Source organism: Plectropomus leopardus, chromosome 4, assembly GCF_026936395.1.
Source record: "Plectropomus leopardus strain MGB_pleo_1.0 chromosome 4, ASM2693639v1, whole genome shotgun sequence".
In the NCBI taxonomy this organism is placed as follows: domain Eukaryota; kingdom Metazoa; phylum Chordata; class Actinopteri; order Perciformes; family Serranidae; genus Plectropomus; species Plectropomus leopardus.
This window is the reverse complement of record NC_142179.1, coordinates 34,643,279-34,669,710: the sequence shown is the minus strand read 5'-3', so window position 1 is coordinate 34,669,710 and position 26,432 is coordinate 34,643,279. Positions and strand designations below refer to the sequence as shown.

At 38.7% G+C, this 26,432-nt stretch overlaps 1 protein-coding gene across 6 annotated transcripts in view; it reads left to right on the top strand.

Moving 5' to 3' along the window:
- The window catches only part of unc5db (unc-5 netrin receptor Db), a 273,315-nt gene that overhangs the window by 195,651 nt on the left and 51,232 nt on the right, over nucleotides 1-26,432 (top strand). For all 6 annotated transcript variants that reach the window (XR_015776501.1, XR_015776502.1, XR_015776499.1 and 3 more), the window contains one exon: nucleotides 13,856-13,940. Coding sequence is in view for 2 of the 6 variants with exons in the window: in XM_088077178.1 (XP_087933304.1) it covers nucleotides 13,856-13,940 (85 nt within the window). In the remaining 4 variants the exon portion in view is untranslated. The remainder of the gene's footprint in view (nucleotides 1-13,855; nucleotides 13,941-26,432) is intronic.

The window sequence follows — 26,432 nt, the reverse complement described above, 5'->3', positions numbered from 1 at the left end:
TAAAAAAATCTTGGAAACCGATTGCCTCGAAAAAGGAAAGTAAAAATAACTTTAAATCTTTAATTTTTGTTTTCTTTATATCTAAGTGTTAAGTTTACTTAAAATGTAGCTCTTTTTACTTAATTTTGTGAAGTTGTCGCAACTTTAAAATGACAATGACACATTTTTCAGTGTTAGCATCTTCAGTAAACCAAGTTAGTTTGACTTACACTGATCATCACAAAGAGGAGTTTGCCAATGATGAAGTTAGAAGATCTGTGAGTTTAATTTTGTTAACATGTTTGAGAAAATGCAAATATGGTTGACTAGTTTGCAGCTGGCAGCATACAGATATATAACAGCTTATATAACACTTGTCGTTTCTAAGTTGCAACAACTTCACAAAATTAAGTAAAAAGAGCTCAATTTTAGGTAAACCTAACAATTAGATAAAGTAAAAATAAATTAATTATTATTAATTAATTATTATTTTAATTAATTATTATTATTACTATTTATATTTACTTTTTTACTATTTACATTTTCTTAAAGTAAGCGCTTTCCTAGATTTTTTTAAAGTAACATCAACTTTTCAGATTTCACAGTGTGCTGAAAAGTCGCTCACACACTCTTGGTGTCCATAATGAGAGGCTGCTCATTACAGAAGCTGTCATAAGCCAGCGCTGTTTAGCATGAGGCACAGCCGTCTCCGAATGTCGTGCAACACAACAAACATCTAAAAATTTTCCACCGTTTCTGTCTCCACTTCCCTGGAGCTTGTTGTTAAATAGTCTGCTGTGTGTGCATCAAGAAACTGTGCTCCTGCTTTGTTGTGTTCTGTCGGCACACACATAAAAAGGTGGTGCAGTGAACTTTTCTCAACTCAAGAAGGTGGTACACTGTCTGAAAACAAATCTGAACAAGTGGCTTCCCAACACGATAAGAATAGAACAGCTCATGAGAATTTAACATATAAAAAAAATATGTTGATCGCACATAAATGAAATATGTTAAAACAAAGGATATAATATTAAAATATGAGGAAGAATGGCTTCTTTTCATTTTAAAATGCTGTATTTTTAGTTGCCAAAAGCCCTCTATGGTAGCTCCAAGAGTTCAGGATCTCAGACTGAGGGAATAAAAGATGAGAGCTGTCTGTCTGGATGCCCGTGGCTTTATCTCTTCTTCTGACAGTAAGTCACCCAGATAAATTCGCAATTCCCAATTATTTTGCTCACTATACCAACTATTCCATAGAGTCTGTTCTCAGCCCTGTAATTCAGGTGACCAACATGTAAAGAGGACATCAGTCCAAGTTTTATCTATATCTAACTATTCCTGAGATTCATCAACATACTTTGACAAAAAAATATTGGTGTTGTACATTTCTGCACACCATGAATATGTTATATTTCAACACTTCATGAATTTAATATCAACAATCCTAAAGTGGCATAGCATGTAAGCTGACTTTCAAGAACAAAAAACAAAAAAACCTGTGGCTTTAGAGAGTCTTTGGTGCAATTCCGGCGACCTTTTTAGGCACCAAATGTGGGTATTTTTTATCGATCCTGTTTTCCAGCAGAGATTCTGCCCCTAAAACCGAGTATCTGAGCTAAGATATGATTCCCGTAACCATAACCAAGTGTTTTTTTGTGTCTAAACCTAACCACACATAAACAGCAGCCCTGAGCAGTGACTTCTGAGCATTGTAACCTTAAAATGACAACCAAAACTTCATTCTGAAAAAAGAAATTGGAGGGAATTTTTGAACTGCTACCAAAAATACTCTTCTACATACTACCAGTGTACAATTCTGGTGGGGAAAATACTAAATATCTTATGTATGTAGTTAAAAAACAATCAAATGTAATGATTTATCCAAAACAAATTCAAGTTTAACCCCAGTTCAGATCAAAGATCCAGACCTGCCAGTTTACACCAACCAGACATGACAGTTAATTGTCTCAGCATAGCAGTGACTTTATGTACTTCCTCTCTAACTTCCAGCTTTTCAGGCTTTTTTTTTTTTTTTTGTAACTTAATGTAATGTGTAGCTCCTTGAAACAGGAATGTGGATAATGATAGATACTTACTACAGTGGTACTTCTAATATTTAATAAATGAAGAAAACATAAACAAAATCTCCAAAGCACTGCTTTTCCAATGAGCCAGAAGGGCTTGCAGATTTACTGAAGGTGCAGGTTTCCTACAAATGCCCATGTTGTCTGTAGAATGAATACTTAAACAAGCAAAAATCCTGCTCTTTTAGAAGGAATCCAATGTTTACAAGAAGATAAGAAGAAGAAAAAAAGATGAAACAAAATTAGTTTATCCATGTTCTCAGCAATTCACTGCTGCACAGCCTTCAGGAGATACTACAAACAAAAAGGAAAAGAATGTGGTCTTAGGTGAGAAAAATAAGTCATGCACACAAGTGTTATTAGTGTATCTCTGTTTTTTTTTTTAAAGTTTATGCCTCACTAACAAGTCATATTCTTACAATTTAACAACTATGAATACATCTACGCACTCTTCGGACCCTATATACTGCAAGCTGTTGCTAAGATCCATCAGCGCCGTTGCCAAGGCAGGTAGCTCTTTGTTATTCCTCCACATCCTCACAGGCTCTCTCAGGCAAACAGGGGTCACGCTGTCATCAAGTCCCGCCAACACAAATAGAGCGATTGGAGGAGTTAGCGTGGACCGTTCCAGTTGTCACCAGGTCAGCAGTCTGCGCGAAGCAGTGCACTTATGGCCCTCTTCTGCGGTCCTCGTGTTCGTAGTGGTAGCCCTCGGCCGGCGTGGAGAGGTGAAGTGAAATCAGCCTCCTGCGGCCGCCTTTCAGGCTGAGGGTCTGAGTGGAAGAGTCACTGCTGTCAAGTGCAGCACTCACACGGCCTGTCTGCAGAGACCACTACTCATTAGACTGAACAGTCGGCCATGCGCAGCACTTCACTGCAGATTGCTCAAGTCACCTTAGTGATTATGGAACCAAAATAGCAACATTCATTGCATTTGTATGGCTCTTAAAGAGTGGATAAACATGCTCCATAAAAAATGTCTTTCCTCTCTCACTTCTTGTAGTATATAACCATGTAGATTGTTTTATTGAACCCTTTGACAACTGAAGCAGCATCACTTTTTTTTGCTGCTTTCAGACACCTTTCACAAGTATTAAAACCTTTGAACCCAGAGCAAATTGGTAAAATTTCTGTCAAAAACATTGGAAAAAAAGACAGTGACAAACTTGGTAAGAAATGTTCTTCAAATAAATATGTTTAGAATTTTTTTTTTTTAAGTTGGGAGAAATGTTTTAGGCGGGAAAGGCTATGGAAAAACTCTATTTATGATTATCATAATTGTGTATTTTAAGTTATTCCACAAAATTGTTTTGTCAATTTTGAGACACTATATCAACTTTTTTAAACTAATTACTAATTTTCAGATAGTAAGAGATATTCCACAAATTAATAGATATAGAAAATTATTTTTTTAAAAGCTATGGAAAACTGTGCTCATAATCATAATGTAATCATAATATTAATATCATAATTATGTATTATATATATACATTCTGGTCTCTGATTTTTCATGGTTTTTGTGCATTACATAAGACAAGATACATGTCGCTAAAACAAATAATAACTGCTCTGGGAAGACTGTTTTTTAGACCATAACTAGGTGGCCAAATGTTGAGGTAACTTTGAGCCATAGCTCTGTGAGTGATCCAGAATTGCCATGCTAAGCTTCTCTGCATTTTTATGAATCTCAAATGTGTTTCAACTTTTTTTTTTTAAATAGTCCAACTTTCTTCATAATTTAGCCTAATAGGTTTGAACCTCAAGACGGCCGGGTTGACATCATGAAACATGGGGTAAAAAGGCAGTAGTGACAGTTTAAGATCACCCCACTTTTCTCCTTTGAGTTTCCTCCCAAACATTTTTGTCACTTACTAAGAATGATCTCCATGGAATTGTATTTTTTTTTTTTTTTCTAACTGGGTGGAAAAGAATTTAAGGGACACACAATATATGATGAACATTGTAAAATAAATATTTAAAAAAGAAAAAAGATAAATATTTTTCACATTTTAAAGAAAATATGAGGAAATAATTTGGATACAAAGATGTTGCTGTGTAACAGGAAGCAGATTTACATTTTCACGGATAGCAAGGATTTGCTTGCTTCACTCTGCCTCTGACCAGCTTTCACTGACATCCTTACCCTAACGAATCCCACTCTTCTTGTCTAAACCTAAGCAATGCAACCAACAAAGGCAATGAGTACTAGCTTTATGCATCATTCTTTCACTATCATAGTTTATTGATAATACGTTTAACAATGAAAAGGCTACAATAAAAGCTTAAACACAACTGGACATATTCCAGTAGGAATCTGATGCCAAATCAGACAAAGTAACAAGATTACATGTTTTCCATATGTTTAGCGTGTAGCTACATGTAGCAGTGTACTTGCAGCTGGGGAATGACTTTTTATAGCAGCGCTTTCACCTGTAAGAAATCACCAGTAAAGCTCCAAAAGACAACTAGACATTTTCCAGCTGAAATATGAATCAAAATCAAGAAAAAAATAACATCAGCAACCAGAATTGCATGTTTCCCTGACATTAGCACATAGCCTCTTGACATTAGCTTGACTCAAAAGTAGAAGACCACTTAGGAAACAAAGTGTTCACAGTCTGAAGTTTTTGCTCACAGGGAGCAAGCATAATAGGTCCCTTTTAAGGTGACCATTTCCAACCTGAGGGAGAGAACCTTTAAAAGGGTTACGTTGTAAATTGGAGGGGACTGAGAAGATTAATGTGATAGCATAACCTACTTAACATATTCTCCTCCAACAACTCATCTTTATTTCTCAGAATGTTTTATAATAATTGCTAATTTATGAAGAAATACTACATAGTTTTATACATTCAGGTTTTTAAAAATCATTCTAATTAAACTTCTGAGAGGGGAAACTGACTCATGAATACTGCATACTATACAGAATTACATATATCCATAGAACAATATTTAATGAGTGAGTCCCAGTTTTCTTTGGTTATTATGTTTGTACATGTGCATATTAGTAGAGTAACAGAGAGAACTACACTTTTGATGTTATGTACATTCCTGTCATAAGTATCATGCTTTTACACTGATTGACTGTGCTGGCTGTGGTTCTTGTCTTTGGTTGATTACAACCACAGACTGTATATAAAGATGGACAACATGACAGCTTCCACAGAGGGTGGCTTTTCAATCTCAACCGCCCCCTGGTGTTTGACTGCAGTATAGGTCATAAAGCCCGCGCCTCCATGTTAATGTATGGGACATAGGCCAAACTCAAACCTCAAAGTACACACCAAATACATTTTTTCCCAAAAATGGTTTCTGTCACTGACGGCTAATCACCCTGATGTTTGTGGTAGTTTTTATGATAAGTTAGGTTTTAATGAGTAATTCAATACTATAACGAGGGGATTTTTGCCATGTTTAACATCTTTGTTTGCCAATCCATGGGCTTACATTCAATTGAGCTGGTCAAATGAGTGTTTTGGCAAGAACTTCCCCAACACTGATATCACCACTGTGCATACTCCCTCTCAGTAACATCACAATCGCAAGATGGCAACACTGGTGTATCGGATATTTTAACCTCACTTAAGCATAGCTGGGAGAGGTGGGGTCGTGTTGTCCATCTTTCTATACAGTCTGTGGTTGAAACATAAACACAACATTAATTAAAGTATAATGCATTTAGCATCACAAACTCAGTCGCTTTTTTTCTAAGTGATATGTCTTAGGCACCTGGACTTGCTTAGTTGTCTTGATTACATTTCACCCCTCAGCTGATTGGCTATTTCAGTTCTAACTGACTAGTCAGGATTTGCAGGCTTTGAACCTTGTGTGGGTGTGAACCTTTACAGAGTCGTTGAGGTCACATGTTAGCTCTGAGTGTCAGAGTCGTTAGGGTCACATGTGAGTCGTTGACCCACCTGACCATCGAGTGGGTCATTAAGGTTCAATGGATCCAGGTGTGAATGGGTGTAAAGTCATCTGGAGGGAGATCTCAGGACTGCAGAGTAAGTGGGTGATAAGTGGTGTGGTAGGCGACCTCCGATGTTTAACAATGGTTGTTCCAGTCTGACAAATATGCAGTTTGACCTCCCCAGACAGCTTAACAGCCATTCAACAGCCATTCACACCTGCACCCGGGTAACCCCAATGACCCACATCATGGGGGTGGGTCAATGTTCCACATGTGATCTTGATGACTCTGTAAGGGTTCACACCCACACAGAGTTTAAAGCCTGCAACTCTCAACCAGTCTGTTAGAACTGAAGAAGCCCCTCAGATGAGAGGTAAAACCCCTCCAAGAAACTAATGGCAGATTCATATATTTCTACACCATGTTTTAATGTTAAAAATGCAAGTGGAGGGCACAGTGATGAAGCATTAGTCTGTTTGCAGGTGGAATTGTGGGGAACAGTTAGCCTGTCGTCAGTGTTGTGTATTGTCAATTAATTAAGTTGTTTGCTTTGTTTTTTTCTGCTTTTTTTTAGCAGAATCCCGTAGGAACAGTTTTCACTCTAACTACACCCACCAACGATATCATAGCACAGAAGGAAGTGTACATACTACTAGTTCACCTAGCACCACTGAGTTAGCTAATGTTAAAGGTCAACTGGGAAAGACACCATACATTTTTACATCATGCACTGTCACAAGCCCTTTTTTTATGAGTAGATGTAGTCAGTTGGCGGGTGTAGTTCTGTAAAAAGAAAACAGCTCCTTGCACAAAACTGCTCACAAAAAGGTCTGGAATACCTTGAGTAAACAAGTCATGATTTCTGGAAAGAGACATTGCTGTTGAGATTTTTCAGATGTTTCTTTTTTTTCTTTTTTTTTTTTTTTTGACGCTTTGAGCTCCACAAGCCATCTAATTTCATTGTATTGGGGAGAAGACAGATATTTCTATAGATGATTCATCTTTGAGTCCTTGAGTCCATCTTTGAGCAGTGTTTCTCAACCTAGGGGCCATGTGAACAAGGGAGGGACATTCAGTTCTCTGTGAGAGTGAGAAATGTAAAAATAGAATCGCCATATTCATCACAGTAGGGGTGTTGATTCTCACGTCACACATGTAGTCATGTACAGTATTGTACTCTATTCCAGATTTACCTATAGTACAGGCAAAATGTACCATCAAATCTTAGACATCTCTGATTACAAATATAGAAGTGAAACACAGTCTTCTTCCATTACAGCAGAGCTTATATATTACATTTGTGTAGCTTGTCTGTCAGTCAAATAATGACAAACTCTCCTATCATGATCTTAGTGTGGTCAGAATGATTTTCTCGGACAGCCGTTTTTGTCAAATGATTCAAGTTGTTTCTGCAGCAAAAAGTTCAGAGACTGTGGATGTGACTTCCACTGTGGCTATAAAAGGTGTTACAATAGTCAGAACCCCCTGCAGGGTGAACTACGCTTCCTAAACACCTTTTTGGACTGACTAACTTTAAAAGAAGCTATTTAAGATGACTGGAAGAAACTTAATAGTCTGGCAACTTGAAGGCTACAAACAGCCATAATGCAATGCTCTTCCAGTTTAACATGCGGTACATAATAAATATGCTCTAACATCTAATCAGTAATAATTGTTTGAAAAAAAATAAGGGCTGTTGGGCTTAATTGCTTTTTTTTATTGTGTTCACAATTCCATCATTTTGCATTTCAAAACATTTCCATCTTGACAAGGTAAAGTAAGTCTTACCAGTTCTTTGTTTGGAAATCAACTGACACAGTTTGAACTTTTCAGTAGTTCCAGTTTAGTTGCTTTCTCTGATTCATACAGGTCCTGTATGTGTGAAACTATTGTTTCCTGCGACAGTAACACGTATGACTGTTCACAACATGCCAACCTGAGGACGTTAATTAGACCTGAGTCTTCCACCATTTTGACTGGCCTGCAGTCAGTTGTCGTCCATTTATCAGCGCTGTAGTGAAATTTTTCCATTTCGTTTCATCCACGTCTGTAGAGATTAACACTCTCCAAAATAGTGCTTTGCCAGCTGTGGCAATGCGGTTGCCCACTGACATCAGTGTGATTAGCTGCACCTGTGAGCTCAGCTCATAGGTGTGAGCAGTTTCCAGATTGTTTTGGAGCAATATGCAGAAATATTAAAATACAGTTGACAAAAAAATCATTATATTATACTGTTTTATTATATTTTATGGTACTGCATGCAAAACACAGCATGGTGTTTGCCCAAAACTGCATGGGACTAGCAAAACATGGGTGTGGCTGTAAAGGGGAGACTCAGTTCCTCCATTGCACCTTTTGTACATACATTTTGTGGTCTTGATATTCCATTTTTAATTGTATATTATATATATATATATATATATATATATATATTATATTGTGTTTATATTTTCCTTTATATATTATTCTATTTAAAGTTACTATTTTTATTCTTCCTCTATTTCTTCCTCTAAAACACCAAGTCAGATTCCTTGTATGTGTAAATGTACTTGGCAATAGAACCTGATTCTGATTCTCATGGATACCCTTAGAACACATTTTCATGCGGATATCTTGAGGTCAAAGGTTAAGGGACTCCTGTGAAATGGCCACGCCATTTTTCCATCACCAAAATGTAGCCTAATTTTGGAGCAGTATCTTGCCCCTTTACTAAAAAGCTTGCACAATCCTTGAATGAATTACCATCATGCTAGCTTTAAAACTCAACCTCTTTGAGACAGGAATGTTGGCCAGAATTGACAGCGACAAAAACAATGCACATGAACACCAAAATTTGCTTCTAAAAACAAATCAATAGGCTGTCTTCTTGTGGCTGCAGTGGGGAAGTAGAAAATGTTTTTTTGCTTGTTTTAGGTGAACTGACCCTTTAAATAATGCAATGCTTAACATAGCACAAGAAATCCGGTTGTAACTGACTTACTCTTGGCTTACGATCTTCACATCTGTCAGTTTTCTCCATCGCTACATAGCAGCTTCTGCCGTCATGTAACACAACATTTATTTAATGAAAACAAACAGCTAAAAATGCACATTTCACAGACGACTGAGATATTACAGAATACTCATTTTCCACAGAGCTGCCAAAAACTGTCTTTATCTGTCATCTCCCACTCTGCTCCTCTGAACCTTTTATTTGTAAACAGGCCTTTTATGTGGTCTCATCTCTTCAGTGTGAATGCCTCCTCATTCACACAGACACAGATGAATAGTGTCAAGCAACAGTGGCAGGGCACTGTTGCTCTGCACAGATCTCCATTTGCTTCTTAGATGTTGCATAATCAAAAGTATAGCAAGCGTTACGGGTTGGGAGACCATAGTAAATAGAAAATATGTTGTATATGTATTTCTTGTAGACAGTGTCTAATTCAGACTAACGGTGTTTACAACTTCATTCAGATCAAACACTGATTCATGTGCTCATTTATTCCTGTTCAGGCTGATCGGATGAACCTGGACTGTTTGTTTGCTCCAGATTTGGTCACATCTGATATTTTTGAGTTCTTCAAGAGTTATAATTTCACAGAGCGTTGTTGTGATTACTCATTTAGCTTCATATTCTGTGCCATAATTTCCAGGCTCCCTCGACAAATTGTGTTTTAAAGCTATGTTACACCTTATGGCTGGTCATTGATTGTTGAAATACTCCATTAAGCAGCTCTTGGGAGAGGTCTTTACATTTAGGAAAGAGAGCATGGTTTAGGATAAGATGAAAATATTTCTGGCAGAAGGGCATTTCTGGCAGACAGCCCTGAAGGCTAGCTACTCCTATTTGCCTTAAAACTATGTCCTTCCTTTCCTTGACAGTCTGCTTTGGTCTACATGATAAAAATGTTGTCATCCACTTATATCCGTGAGGGTCTGCACAGACCTCTGTGTGAACATTTATGAGCAGAGCCAAAATATGTGACTGCGCTGATGTGTGGATATATTAATAGATCTGGATACTGGATGCCAAGATGGCACCTAATCAGATCAATCAAATGAAAGCTGCTGGCCTGACGCATGGGCTTATAAAGTTCCTGGTTTTGTAGTTAACTTCTACGGTATGTTGTCCACTGTTTATCTGCAAAATGGAACGCCAGACCAATGTGAACCGTCAGTTGTAGTGTGAATGGAACCACGTGTGCGACCAGTACAAGTCTATTGCTGTCAGTGGGTGTAAGACGCTTGTCCTAGACTTAAGGCCACTCTGTGTGGGATGTGCCATTGTTTTTCCCATATGGAGAGCGGTTGCGCCCAACAAGGCCGAAGCCCAACCCTTTGCGTGATGCACCTGGCAAAATTGCCTCCAAGCGCTGCACTCAAAGTTCAGATTACCTCAACTTCTACCTGTTGTTTGCCGCTGACCTTTCAAAGTGCAGGCAAAGAAATAACAGGGGATGTAGCGAGAAGACATGCAAGCAAGGGAGGTAGAGAAAAACTCCTCCTCTTCCCCGAACTTTTAAACAACAGCCAGTAAAAGTAACGCACGGTGAAATGTCAGTCAAATGACACTACCAGGGTTATGACGATGCATTTAGTTTATGAACTTAGCTAAATCGATTGCTGAAGTTAGCGTAGCTGTTTATGCACTATGGCAGAACATGTATGGCTGTGCTATGTGAAAGGAGCTATGCATCAGATCACAAGCATCTGGCCTGAATGACAAATGCATTGTACTCAAAACGGTTGTCTTCTTTGAGGTTTAACCCTCTGTGACTCTAGCTATGTAGATGACATATAGCTGCTCTTGCCTCTGCAAGTGTCTGCACTTTGTCTTTGTGGTGAGCAAAGAGCAAATTTCTTATCATGGGAGGGCAACTTAACTTCTGAGTGCAACGTCTGAAACTGATGCAACTGGAGTCACATCACCAAAGAGAGAATGAATCAGCTTTGAGTCATATTATAAGGTCAGTCTGTGAGAAAACCTCACTGCAGTGAACCAAACAAAATTCAGCCAGCCACAGACACAGTGGAGTGTGTAACCTGGTAACCTGGACCTACAGTATGTGCTAAGAACCAAGAAGTCATTATTAGTTAATACATTAGGTAGATGTATGGTATATTTCACAATTGGAAAACCATTGGGGATAGGGCAGAAATCCATTCTGTTCCTAATTTATTGGTCAAAGCGAAAAGAGAGACATAAGAGAGAGGGGGGATTTTTTTTGCTAATTCCTCCAAACCTCATCAGTGGCACTCATGGTTTAAAATGTATCAAAACAAATAAAGTCTACTGGTAAATTACTTTTACATTTGGAAATACATTTAACAAAAAAAGCTGAAGGTCATGACATCAACATCATTTATATAGACAGGGTGATTCAAAGAGCTTTACAAAAGACATGGGATACCAGTTGGCTAAAAAATGAAAGATTAAACTTTAGGAAAATATAAAAAAGGATAAATTGTCACAGAATTAACTTTACTCTGCAGATAAATAGCCTCAAGGTTTAATATGAGTAATAAAAAATGTATGGTTTTAGGTTCTATTCAAAAAGTTCACACAGTTTATTCAAAGGATTTTCATGTCACCGTGCCAGCAGTTGCCATGGCCAGAGGCGTTACCTTTTTGGGCTGCTGTCTGTCTGTCCATCTGTCTGTCTGTCTGTACGGCCATCCCATTCCCATGAACTCCATAGGTCAAAAATGCCTTGAGGGAATTTCTTTGACTTTGGCAAAAACATTCACTTGGACTCAACGATGAAGTGATATGATTTTGGTGGTCAAAGGTCACTGTGATCTTGCATCCATCTTGTTCTCATGAATAGAGTATTTCAAGGAGGCCTGAAGGGAGTTTGCTAAAATTTGACACAAACTTAAGAATTAACTGATTAGAATTTGATGATCGAAAATAAAAGGTCAAAGTCAAGGTTTCTGGCTATTACTTGACATTATATCTCAGGAACAGAAGGGGAGACATTTGGTCAGATACTGAACTAGTGACACTAATCTTGGGTGTCCACCTTGAAACTGTGCTGATTGTATAGATCTTGTGTGCTGCTGTGTGTGAATCATCCATGTTTTCACAGAAATGAATGAAAATTGTAAGTACAACTTGAATGCTTTTCAGAGGGATACAACTGCAAGGCAGTAATTGTAGTTGTACTCTTGACTCCTGTCTCATAATTGTCGGCAAACATTCCTCACCTGTGAAGTCGTGGAGTCTTGTGGAGTCCGACTGAGAAGGTTAGATAAAAGTGAATAGTGCAACAGCTAATAAGCTCCCTCCATTTTGGACTCTCTGACTTGCCATCCCCTCAAAGGTCAGCACTGTCAAGACAGCTTGATTTTTGTCAACATTTCAAACTTTTGGGTCAAAATTTACCAAAGTTGAAGTTGGCTCAAACAAAAACAGCAAATTGACTTTGCCCCCACAAGGAAATCCAGTAATTGCAACAATGTTGTCATGTTGCCAGGATACAACAACTGGCTTCTAGACTAAGACAATTTTTTTGTTTGGTTGTTATTTTTATTTTTTTTTTTTACATTAGATACAATATTAACATTATTCCTTACCGGAGTACACTTGCATCATCATTTACATGACATTTGTTTATACTGTCACACCATGTAGAAAAGAGCGCTAATCGCAAGATTCCAAGCAACAATGTACAAACGTTTGGATTATGCCTGCAATAGATTATATTTTAGAGCCCATGTCAAAGGAGACCCTCTCACCTGCTTTTCTGTTTTATCAGCCATGGACATGCAGTTCAGAGTACTAAATCAGATTTGTGTCTCAGATTTCTGAGAACATTTGCAGTGTTGAAAAATGCCTTTCCAATTCTACTCACTGTCTGCTATTCATGTTCAATAGCAGTCCACTTCTGTACCTGAGTACACAATAACTGTATTCTGAATTACCTTTTTAGGTGCTTGCATCGATCGTATGTATACGCATGTATGCATACTTATACGTAGGTTAGGTTTAGGACACATGGTGAGAACCTACCTTAAAGTAACCCAAAGTTCACCTGGTTTCACCTGGGACACAAACACTGGTCTCCTGGTGTAAAGTCCTGTGTTTGTGTGACCCATCCACTACCCCAACCTGCCTTTCGCTCATAGCACTATGGCTTAAGAGACTGTGTGGTTTTGTTCCAGACAACAAAAACCCACCACAAACCCTTCGGGTTACGTGCAAATTTGTGACTCATGATGAAGTGGGTTATACCCTTTTTTTGGTGCATCACTTTTTCTAGGTATGCATACAATCAGTGCATGAAGACAACCTGAGTAAAGTCAAATATGTCTGTTGTCTGTCACAAGACATAGAAGTAAAGTGATAGCAAAACTGTGGAGGGAGGAGGTTGGGGCGGATGGTTGGAGCCTTGGAGGCTGCTGTTCATAACCAACATTCAGTGTTTTTAACAAGTCACATTAATATTTTTGGTAATGGTTGCAGGTTTTGGAAGGACCACAATGTAGATCTATGTCTTTTGTCTTTTATTTTGAAGGATATTCGGGGCAATGGACACACCACAACCTGAACAAACATCACTGTTAACAGCCAATTGAAATTCAGAACCTCATACATGCTTAAAGCTGTGCCCAATCCGGTCTATATATTTTAGTCTAAGTTATTTGTGGCAAGATCAGTTTTTCATATGTTTTCATATTTTTACAAAAAGTCACAGTGGAAAATTATATGAGGATTTATATGTTTGGTTTACTTTATTCTTTCATATGCCAATGTTCATTCAAGTGAAATGAAGCTCCTATAAATATTCTTATACTGTAATCCCTGCATGTAGGACATGCCATAAGTCCTTATTTTCACCTTTTCTGTCAGGCTGTTGGAGTCGTTGTTGTTGTTGACACATTTCTGTATGTTTTCCAGGGGTCAGCCTGCTTGTGCCTCATGGAGCTGTGGCTGAGAATATGTCCTGGGAGATGTACATGGTGATCAATCAGGGAGAGGCAAGGTGAGACCAGAGTTTACCCAAATATCATTTCGAGCATCTATCTGTCTGTCAGTCTCCCCGTATCTTATCATCCATCTCACCTGACTCTCCATCCTCTGTCCTCACTGTCCTGATTCTCTTTAATTATTGACCATCCTCCATTACTTCCACTACAGCTGAAGAGTCATATGCTGCTCAATAGGACCTTCTCTTCTAAACACTTACTACTGAAGCAGAGTATAAAGTTACAAAAGTAATGCTGCAAAATGCAACCTAAAGGTCTGCATTTGCAAATGTTTCTAGATGTCACTTGCAAAAGCAAGTGTTTGTTTCTAAAAACTTTCTGACTCTCTTACCCTTACACACTCAGCCCCAAGTTTGTTGCTTCCTACTGAAGTTTTAAATCTTACTAGCAGCTCATAAATACACATACTTTTTAAAGGCTGTGTAATTTCATAAACAGCAGGGCAGTCTAGTCTCCAGCAAACATACTCAAATTGGAGGAAATAGTGAATTTGTTGGGGACTGTGAAAGATGAGCCCACATTTGGTGCTGTAGTGCAGGGTTTTTCAAATGGGTTATGTTTACCTCCAGAGGTGCTTTGGAATACTTCAGGGGGTACCTGAGATCTGTTTTTAATGTTGATTTACAGTTACTGAACTGCAAACCTTTTTTGTTTATTTGTTTTTCCATTTGAAAAATACATAAAAAGGACATATTGTGATATAAATATTCAAAGTGACTGCCCTCTACTGGTTGAAACCCAGCTATTGCAATTAAATTTTGCCATTGGCTGATCTGGTTCCAGATTACGCATATGGCAGCGGATTTCGTCACCAACTATCCCAAAACTTGATTTCCAGGATATAAGATCACTGAGTAGTTGAAAAAAAAAAAACAAAAGAAATCATGAACAATTCCTAAAATACAGAATGGGCTGGGATTTGCATACTTTGAGATTTTTTTGTGAGTCCCTTTGTGTCATTCTGTGTCCCCTTTCTAAGTTTAGAGGTTTTGCAGGTTTGTTAATGCAGCACATGCTGAACACTTCATGAGTTCTGTTTTTCTTTAGCAGCAGTTTGTGGAGTATGAGTTGAAGGGTTGATAACTGATCAGGCAGTGTGATCTGAGCTGATGTAATCAGATCAAAAGTTTAGAGGAGCAGCAGCTACAGAGGCGAGTGAAAGCAAAATTTAGACACTGAGCAGTGAACAGCTGAGTTTCACTTTCACTGCCCTTTGCATTCTGCTGCTCCGTCTGTGCCCAGGGTACGCTCTGTGCCCACAGTATGCTCTGTGCCCACAGTACGCTCTTTGCCCCGAGAGTGTGATGCAATGAATAACTGAATGGTATCTGTATTCCAACAGCTCTTCACATTAATGGTGCAGCTCCAAAATAGAAAATACATTCCTAGGGCCACATGTTGATATCATGGTAGGCTGCCAAAGTAAATAAATGTGTAGGTAGCTATGGATAACATTCATTGCTAGTTTGAGTCTTTTCATGGGGTTTGTTGGCAAAAAGGTAAACATGGAATACCTCTAGCATTATTCTTTAACAATTAGTTTTTAAATAAATTTTTATTGAATTTGCCAATATGGTCAATTGGTAATGCAAGTAGTTGTTCATTGCCCACTCTTCTTTTCTACCAAGTAGGCTGCTGATTGTGTTTTTTTTGTTTTTTTTTACAAAAATAAATAATGCAAACTTGGCCTGTGTGTACCTATGCAATCCTAAATAACAAGCACACTTGGAAATAGGGCTGGGCGACATTGAGAAAATAAAATATCACAGTATTTGAGACCAGATATCTTGATATTGAGTTCTTTCATAAATAATTAGTAATAAATAAATGGGAAAGGCAAATTATAGTACAGCAAGAATAGTCTGGTTTGTTCTGAAAATTACATAACTTTACTGTAATGCAGCCTTTAAAACCACGAAAAGATGAAACTTAGGACAAGGACTGTACTTAGGATACTACAATATCCAAAATCTAAGGCGATATCTCGTCTCTTACCATGATATTGATGTATTGCCCAGCCCTACTAAGAAAAAGCAATAAAGTGTTGGTGTAGAACATTACCAAGGGCAGTTTAAATGCAGTCATCATCAGTTTTGGCCATAAAATAAATAATGCATCTATGGGCAGTAGTGCAGGCTGACATACAGAGGGTAGATGTGTGACCCTCCCCATGGCCATCCCCACATCCCTGTGTGTTTACCGGCAGGCACTGTGACAGATGGGCCAGCAAGCACCGCAGCCTATCTCCCACTCCCTATAGGAGTCCTCTAAGTGTCATGATATGGGTGTTCATTTCCAGAAGCCCCTCACAGGTGGTAGTCTGGGCTTTGATGCCCCAGCTGCTGTTGAAAAAAACTCAAGTTCAGTCCGCACGACCCCGGGGGCTCTGTAATAGAGTCCTTCATTCAGCCAACTGACTCGCAGGAAGCAAAGTCAAACCTCCAATTCACCAATCTCTTTTTTTGTCCCCAGTACTCTGTGGAGAGTCAATATGTAGTTATGTACTCCACTCGGTGTCAACAATGTGGCGCTCTGGGAGAGAGTCACGACCCGGGAAGCTTGTTTAAACGATGATGAATGCTGTGATGAATAGAGCGTGGTGCGCTGATGGACATGCACGGCGTTATAGAAGGCGCAGACGTCTCCGGAGGCCTTTCATCTCCACAGTGCGCGCATTATGTATTCTGATCACAGCTAGGTAATGACCCTCGGATGGACTGAGCCTCTCTCCAGGGGGGGTTTGCAGGCTCCTTCCCGCAGAGGGCCACAATGGTCTCCAGTTTTCATATGAAGTGTCACTGTTTATTCACACTGCACCTCTTGAGCAAATAACAAAAGAAAAGAGACCCCACAAAATGCACACATTAGCAGTAAAAATGACTGGATTGCTGATCAACTTGACAGGGTACTGAGATAATAAGATGCACACAGCGCTGCACGGAGTGAATTATGCCTGTCATGAATGCTTTTGTATTTGAGGTCAATTTTAAAAGCAGTAAGTCAATTTTCCCTTTAAAAAAATTATGTTTTTATTGACCTGAAAGAATACAAAGCAACTCTACTTCGCAGCCAACCAGTTTTCATTTCCAGGGTGTAAAATAAAGCAGCCTGATAAGTAGCCCTTGGCTTCTGTAATCCCGTATGCAGCAATAACTTAGTGGAAAGAGCGAGAAAGTTGATCGACACACCGATCAAGTGACATACTCATGAAGTTACACTGACAAACATAGTTATTTTAACCCAAACCATGATTGTTTTTTTAAACCTAACCGTGTAGTTTTGGTGCCTATACCTAAAGTTGTTTTGGTTGCTGAACAGTCTTGTTGCCTGAACCTAAAGTAGTTTTGGAGGTGAAACCGTTTAGTTGCCCAACCTAAAGTCGAAACCATCCAGTTGCCTTAACTTCAAATAATGTTGGTGGCGAAACCATCTTGTTTCCAAGCAAAACTGTCTTGTTACCCAAACCTAGTAGTTTTGATGGCAAAAACAACATGTGGCCCAAACCTGAAGGTCGTGGTAAAGCAGTCTTTTTGCCTAAATGGTTCTGGTGGCAATATCATCTTGTTGCCTAAACCTTAAGTATTTTGGTGGCAAAACTGTCTTGCTGCCTGAACAAACCTTAATGGCTATACTGTCATGTTGCCTTTATCTTAAGTAGTTTTGGGTGGTGAAACTGTCTTTTTGTCTAAACCTAAAGTTGTTTCCACAGCTTAACTGTCTTGTTGCCTAAAACTTAAGTTGTTTTGTCATAGTTTGAAGAACAGGGACACCAACCAAGCTGCCATAACTGACAAGTTGGGAGTGACATCGTGTTGACACAGTACATAGATACAAAACGCACAAACACAAGCTTTTGGAGCAAGTCCTCTTCATGCAGCATTGTTGAGATGTATAGTGCATTTGTAATCCATCACACCTTTAAAAATCTTTACAGGAAGGTCTAGAGCTGCCTTCATCTCCTGTTATACATTCCTGTCCGTCAACATAAAGCATCTGTTTTCCCCCACTGGTTTATCCACCTTTGAAACACTTCAAATTATTTCAGGCTCCAACCTGACAGTATTTGGTTTTGACCACAACGGTGCTTTTCAAGTGCTTATTTTTTCCACAGCTCTGTGTGAGCAGGGGGATGTTTACTGCGGACACCCATATTTCTCCCTGTGGTCTGTTGTGCTTGTCATCTCGCCAGCTGTCAATCAATGTCTACATCCTGGCAGGCCAGAGGACATGCAGAGAATTGTACCCTTTCTTTCCCACTGCAGCATCCAGCCCCAATCCCTGTCAAACCCACTTCTCCACACCCTGATAGAGTTCCATTAAAGCTTCTTCTTCTGCTTCTTCTTTTTTTTTAAAGATGTGTTCTTGGAGCTTTTCAAAGGCTCATCTAAATCTTTTGAAGGCGCGGTTTTGCTTAGGTCAGACATATTTCCTTTGCCTCCGAGGTTTTATGGGCGCTTTGTATTGAAAGATAAATCCCTCAATCTATTGAGGCAGAAACAGCTTTGTCCTGCTCGGAAAAGAGCTTTTAATGATGAAACTAGTTTCCATATGTGTGCTTTAGGAAAGAGGCCTGGCTGACCATTTGGGACATCGCACTGTATGTTATTTATTGTTGTGTAGAGGCTCCCGGTTGAGTTATGTTTTATAAATCAGATGAGTTAAAAAAAAAAAAAAAACTCTCAGAATGCAGAAGTGCAGCAGAATCTATTCTATAGAGTTTGAGGGCTAAAATGATAATCTAATATACATGGTTGTCAGAACAAGTGCAGCAGTGCGTAGGTGTGACATGGCTTCCTGCTTGGATGCTCGGCCCTCTAGGCTGCACACAGTGGCTGACCCAGCTGATCTGTTTTTCTGGATGGAGAGCCGTGGCAGCTCCTGCTTTAAGCCATCAGCTCTCATGGTCCATAGATCTCACAGCACAGATCTGTAGATGGACACATCGCTGGTGGTTTCAGTCCAGAGCACACAACTCTATGTCCTTGCCAAGGTGACATTACACTTTAGAAATCCTCGCTGTCAAACTTCAAACTGTGATACATCTTGATCTGATATGTTTCACTGCTCCAGAGGTAGACAAATTCATCTATCCATCTACAGTTAGATGGGGACAATGACATTCTTCTCCACTTGCCTGTTACACTGTGTGGCTTATGTGATGTAGAGACTATAGTTCTAGGTCACCCGCCCTTTATAACAGCACTTCTTTTTTACATGTTTTTCTATGAATAACTTAGTTTATGCCAAGAAACCATCCAACCCATAGTACCACAAAGCTCATACTATATGTCCCTTAACTCTAATAGCACCAACCAGAGCATTTCCAAAATTAGGACCCCTACTGTTGTACAACAGTGTATCTCGTAGACCTTTTTGACAGTTATCTGTTGCATGTTTTTATTTAATTATTTATTTATGTATTTATTTTCACAATCTAGAACACATAGAAAACACAGTAATAAAATAGCAACAATACAAAACCAAGACAGAACTAAGACAAGACAGACTCTACAAACTAAATCAGTACCTAGAACAAGACAACAACAAAAACTTAGTGATAAAATTAAAGTGGAGAAATATGTAAATATGTGTGTAATAATAACAATGGTTGAAGGTCTGTCAACTGCCAATAACATCACAATTCAATGTCGCTAAAATTAGGTTGCAGTTTTAAACACGTGGTTAATGCAAAACAGCAGCAAACTACATGGTAAGGTTCAGAAAATAAGATCATGGTTTGGCTTTAAAAAAATATACACTTGATATTAACATAACATAACATGATATATCTCATATGACATACATCACTTAGCCTTTGTCATTGACATACGCCATTAAATGAACATAGACATACTGTGTTATGATGTTAAAATAGCTCAGCTGTGACTTTTGGTTTAATGTGGTACACAGACAGCTGTCTCCTGGGATCAAGTTCTGTGCTTGTTTGACCTATCCATCTCTCCTCCCTCCCTCACTAAGCCAACTTTGTTGCTCTTCATACTATGTTGCCTGATTTCCTCCTTTGCTCCCGTAATAATTATTACAGCCCTTATATATGCCCAATAATAAATGCAAATATGGGTCGTAATTGCTGTTTGTACAAACAACCAATATTTTGGAGGACAGTCTTAAGATGTGATAATCTTTAAATTCTGACCCTTACCCTGACCTTTATTTAACATAAGTACACAAAGTACACAAGTTCCGCGTTTACTGCTCTGCTCCCTTTTATTTTTCTGTTGATGATGTTTGCTGCTGTGCAAACTCAAAACTTTTTCCTCCTCCTCCTGTTGTCTTAACATAAACAAGATAAGGTATATTTCAACAGCATTAATTCTAGTAAAAGAACAAAATGCTCATATCGTTCTGCCCAATCAGAACAAAAACAAGAAAGAAAGAAAAAAAAATCACTAATCCATTCCAGTCAGTTCCACTTTGCTGTATTTCCATCAGAGCTGCATATTATGACGTGTATCATTTCTCTACTATAGACTATTTTAATACAAGCATTTAAATGAGATTCTATGGTAAATTATGCACACCTGCATCTTTGCAAATGCGGTAGTTAGACATGTTTCTATAAATGCCGCAGAAACAGTCAGCTGTTCAACATGTTTTATTTTGACACCAGATGGAGTACAACATGTTTAATGTTCTTGCACTATGAATCACAAACAGAAGAAACAGAAAAAACACATCACTGTAGATGTTTCCTGTAGCTAATTAGATTTCAAAATGTCCCCATACAAGTGAAAATAATCACATCATGGGAATTCAAAGTTCAAATTATATTTTGAATTGTCAGTGATAGTTGAATTAGGAAACAGCTCACAGAGCATCCAGAATTGAATGTGCTTCAGAGTTTAAAAGAACGTATATTTAGCCCATAACATTTTTGTACATGTTATCTACACAACCAAACATAAACCACAGCATCACTGAAACATAAAGAAACATAAAGCTTCAATATATCTGCTACAAAACAATGCTCAAATGTAACATATCCAATGTTTGAAGAAACGTACAATGCCACATTCATTGTGGAGTTGGGTTGTGGGCCGACTGCCCACCATCGATTGACATTGTAATCCCTAAGGCTCTGGCAAACACATCTTAAAAATAAGACCTATTTTAATGACATGTTTAAAGGTTTTATTGCTTTATTTTGAAGGCAATATCACCCATGAAAACCTGAACATTTCACGTTTGTTTTAAAAGGATGGGGTTTAAACTGGACATTGATTTTCATACGGTCATCATCTTTTCCCTTTTTTTTCCTTTGAAATAGACCCATGACTCAGCTAAGACACACACACACACACACACACACACACACACACACACCTCTGTTCTTTATTGACTTCATCAAAAGAAGAAGAACAGACTTTGGAGACTGAACAATTGATTGCTCGGGATCCAGGTTCCTTTGATGAACTCATTACCAATAACTGTGAGCCTGAGAAGTTGTAATGACAAGCTGAGTAGAATAAATACATGGGGCTGGACAAGCCTCTGAAAGAGCAGTTAAACCACAAGACACTGAACCTCTCCAAACTGTCAATGGCAGAAATCAGTTATTGTTATTATCAGTTTTAATAGTAGTAGTAATAAATCTATAATCACAACTGGTTGTTAAGCACTTAAAACAGGCCAGTGTTGTTTGCATGATTCTGTTCAAACAGATGGAGCATTCATTCTTGTTGCAGCGGACAGCTAAGATGTATATTCTAACTGTTATCACGTCATGATCTTATGTTACCTTACATTACCCTGCAAACATGTTTTTTTGGTGTAATTAATGTCCCTGGAACAACCCTAACAGCTAAAACTTTCATATTTCTAGCTACAGAAAGCTAAGGCTTCTATCTTCCCCTCACATTACATCAGAATTGGAGATTGTGTTTTGCATCCTGTTTATACAGTATAAATATATATATATACATAGCTACGCCTGTAATGTCCAAAAATCCTAGAATCGCCCTAAAATATAGTTAATAAAAGTTATAAAAACTGAGAAACAACCTAAAAACCTAGAAACATCTCAAAGATCTAGAGACGTCCTAAAATCCTACAAACATCCTAAAATTCTAGAAACATGTATAAGGCTGCTGCAACTGGCCCCTGGCCATCTGTCATTTTACAAAGTTGAGTATCACTGGATTTAAGAGTTACAACAGCCAACAGCTGCCCCCAACAGTTTTTGTTTGTTCTGGATATATGATGACTGAATGACTGTCTTCAGTATAAAAACAAGAAAAATACACAATGTTTCAACTTGGCAAACCATATCACTGCTTTATCCAAATTATACAGGTGCTCCATTTATTCATCTGTTCAGTATTTTTAGTGATCTGAGTGGCTCTGTCAATGATAAGTGACCAAATAGCACAGTGAGTTGTTTCAAGTGATTAGCCTTGTTACTTATTCTAATTTTCCTTTCAAATGGGTTGCAGAACACCAAGGTCTAAGAGTAGAGATGAAGTGGCATCAGTTATTTGAATAGTGACCATGACGCTGTGATAAATCAAGGCCCAGTGCCTTTTGATTTTTTTTTAAACAGATTGGTTATTAGTTTAAGTTGTTGTTAATGTTTTTCCAAAGCTGTTATTTCAGTCAAGTGACTTTGTCAGTCCATGACGCTGTGATAAATCAAGGACCAGTACCTTGTGATGTTTTTTTAAACAGATCAGTGATTAGTTTAAGTTGTTAATGTTTTTCCAAAGCTGTTTTTTTTTTCAATCATGTAACTTTGATTACTGAGATTGTTTTGCTGAATGCTGTGCAGTCAAAAGGAGATGGTAACAGAGGATAGATGTTGTGAAGGATCAGCACAAGAGAAACTGCATGTCTTTGCTGGATATTTGCAGCATGCAAGACGCACCCCCTTTAGATGCCTGTTTGATTAATGTATCCGAGCCCCTCATAAGGTGTCTGCAACAACTTAAAAATGGACAAAAGCGCAGTGGGACGAACAGGTGGGAGACTACAAGCAAATAAAGGCGAAGCTAATGGAGCATGCTAATGTGTGCATCTATTAAGCCCGCCGTCTCCTCTCCTGGCCCAATCTGCCACTTTGCACAGCTCCCCGCGTCTCAGAGGAGTGAGTCATTGCTCACTTTAAACAATGCACCTCATTTCAGGGCTCGAGAAGTGGCTGTATAGAGCCCTTCATCGTGATGACAAGTGGAATTGAGAGAGCCTGCTGGCCTTGGACGCTTCTTTAAGGTCGATGCCGGACTCTAGGGCCCCAGTTGCAGGCTTCTTAACGAGTAGTAATCTGCTCCCTGCCTACACTTTACATTAAATGTGTGATCAGGCTCTGCGCTGTTGGCCCAAGGATCGAGAGCTCTCTCCGGGCCAGTCAAGAGCAGGGATGCTGTTGACATAGCAGAACCGACTGTGAGCGAACAGACGTTTGGAATTGGGTGGTTGTGCAGTGAGATGGTAGGTCAGATGTTGAGGCAGTAATTGGGAAATCTGCAGCCAGAAAGAACATTTATCAACTTTTATTTTAGACATGCTACTGTAATAGCTCAGATGCTCACATAGCGTGTCTCTATGAAAAAGTTTTCAGGCGTTTGGGCATCAAAAGATATAAACTTTGAGTATCACTTTTGAAGCTGATAAGACATTTATGAGGGTATAAATCATTGCAACATAAGTAGACAATCAGTTGTTCTTGCAATGTATCATCTGTCTGTATGTCTGTATGTCTGTATATTTTTTTCTTGTTTTAAACAGAAAAACAATGAGCAATTTCTGAATGCTAGAGAATTAAATAGGAGAGAAGAGAAAGTAGCGGAACTGGAAATACATGGCGTAAGCTTTTATTAGCCATTTAGAATGTGAACAGTGACATTTAAGCAACATGAAATGTCCTGTATATTAAAGGATGGTTCTGGTTGATTACAGCAGAAGCATTTTCTTAGAAAAAAACCCTAATTAAAAAAAATGGTTACAATAACCATTTTTTTTAATTAGGGTTTTTTAAGTTAAATAAACACAAATTACATACGAACCAGTAACATACAAAAAATGGTAAACAAGACAAAACGTGTGTATATATAATTTTATATATATATATACACACACACTTTTTGTCTTTTATATATCTATATATATCGATATCACAAACAAACACAAACAAAGACAGTACATATATATATGTATTGTCTTTGTTTAGATATAGATATACATATAGATATACTGTACTAAAGCTTATGCCGCATTTGGAAATTCCGACCGTCTACAGGTCCTTAAACGCACCACAGACGTGTCGATCGGCTCAGAGCAGACGTTGGCTGAACATTCCCTGAAGTGTGTGCGTCCATAGAGCCGTGAGTTATGTTGTTTGACATGTTGTACATGTGGTACACTGTTAATTCTGTTTATCTTTGAGTCAATTGATGACTTAGCAATAGTTTGTCATCTGATTTGGTAATATGAACAGTTAGCCGCTAATGAGTGGAGTTGGATATGGAGTTAGCTGCTAACTAGCAATAGCCTGAGAGGTGTATTTGCTGTTTGCTAGTCCCTGTTGTTTATACATTGCATACTGCATGCTATGATCAGTGACACCATCTCTTCTGCTTATGTTGCATATCTAAGTGATCATTCTGTGTTAATTGTTCAATCCTGACTTTGAGTTTATAACTCATTTGAAGCTGTAATTTCCGTTGTTATCTTGTTAGAGATACACATCCCAGCTCAGTATATTTTTATGTTTAATTGGTGATTTATTTTCTAATCAGCCTGTATTGTTGTGTTTATATTGCAGTAACCACACACATGCGCACGGATTTCATAAAGAGCTGAAACTTTATTCCTGGACTCTGTTTTCCTTCTGCACTTACCTGCACATTAACAAGTGTCCTGACCGACACTCTGAAGTGATTGCTGCCACCCAAGATCCCCATACAGTCTCATACATATACATAAATAGATGATAAAATAATTATATATGGGGCGGTGCGGTGGTGTTGTGGTCAGCACTGTAACCTCACAGCAAGACCAAGTTCGAACGTGGGTTGGGGCAAGGTTTGGACCTTGGGAGTTTGCATGTTCTCCCCGTGCCTACGTGGTTTCTCTCCGGGGTCTCTGGCTTCCTCCCACAGTCCAAAGACATGCAGCTCAGGTTGATTGGTGACTCTAAATTGTCCTTAGGTGTGACTGTTAGCGTGTATGGTTGTCTGTCTATATGTGTCGGCCCTGCGATAGTCTTGCGACCTGTCCAGGGTGTACCCCGCCTTCCATCCAATGACTGCTGGGATTGGCTCCAGCACCCCCTTACGAGGACAAGCGGTTACGGACAATGAATGAATGAATGAATAAAATGATTATAGTAATAATAAAAGAAAAATCAGTAAAATACTCAAACTGTAAATAAGAAGTAAATGAAAGTAGAACTGTGAAATAGTCTAAAATGTGTAAAAAAATACTCAATAGATGAAGCCAACTTACTCATGTAGTGGCTTGCTAATCAGCCAACCAGCTTGATAGTTCTACCATGCCTTCATGCCACAATGGTTGCAGAAATGAGAAGTACAGCAATACAGAACTGTCCATGCCCATGGCTCAGTCAGCCTGCAGAGCCTATTCATTTCGAAAGAGAAACAGCCATTGGTAAACACTCATCATGCACTCTGACCAATGGTGTCACTGCATCACTACATCACTTACTCATCACTCACTCACTCAGTCACCGACAGACTTCTGTGTTTATGGGCCTTGCATGCTGTGCATCAGCCAAAACTTAAACCCAAGTTGTAATAAACTGGAAATGTTCTGTAATATGTAGGCTCTCTCTGACTGCAGATTGTGTTGAGTGCTCCATTAATCTGCTCCAACATCATTAGGCATTCCTCTTCAGTCTGGACCTGTTAGTTTTCAGTCATTGTGTAGCGTACTGTACTTTAAAGATGCTGCTCCCATGACGACTATAAATCACTCCTCTTTCAAAGGAGGAAATCTTAACAAATCATCACTCAGATCTCTGATCGGCAATGACTGATGTAAGCTTACAAAGCTTTGCTGAGGCATTGATCTCCTCTATCATGATCCAGGCTGCCCTTTTTTTTCTCCTGAAAACCAGCCACCGCTGCTCCTGCTGCCACTATCCACTGGCAAGACCTGTTTGCTGTGCTTTTAATGAGCTCACTTCAACTCGCCGGCAAATTGCGATGACTCTTTCACCCGCACTGGAACAAAGTCCTGCAGCCCGGCTGTGTAGCAATAATTTTAACTTGAGGAGCAAGAGTCCACAAGAGTTTTTCATGTAGCAGCAACAGCTTAAAGTCAGATATTAGGCACAAATAATGGCTCTGAGGATAAATAACAAATGTCAGCGCCTACAATCTTAACAATGCTTACAGCAAGAAAGATGCTGCCATGTACAACGCTAGACACGATGTGACTGATGTGTCTTTCTGGAGTGACAAGTTTATTTTTTATCAAAGATTGTTGATCATGTTAGTGACGTTAAAAAAAGG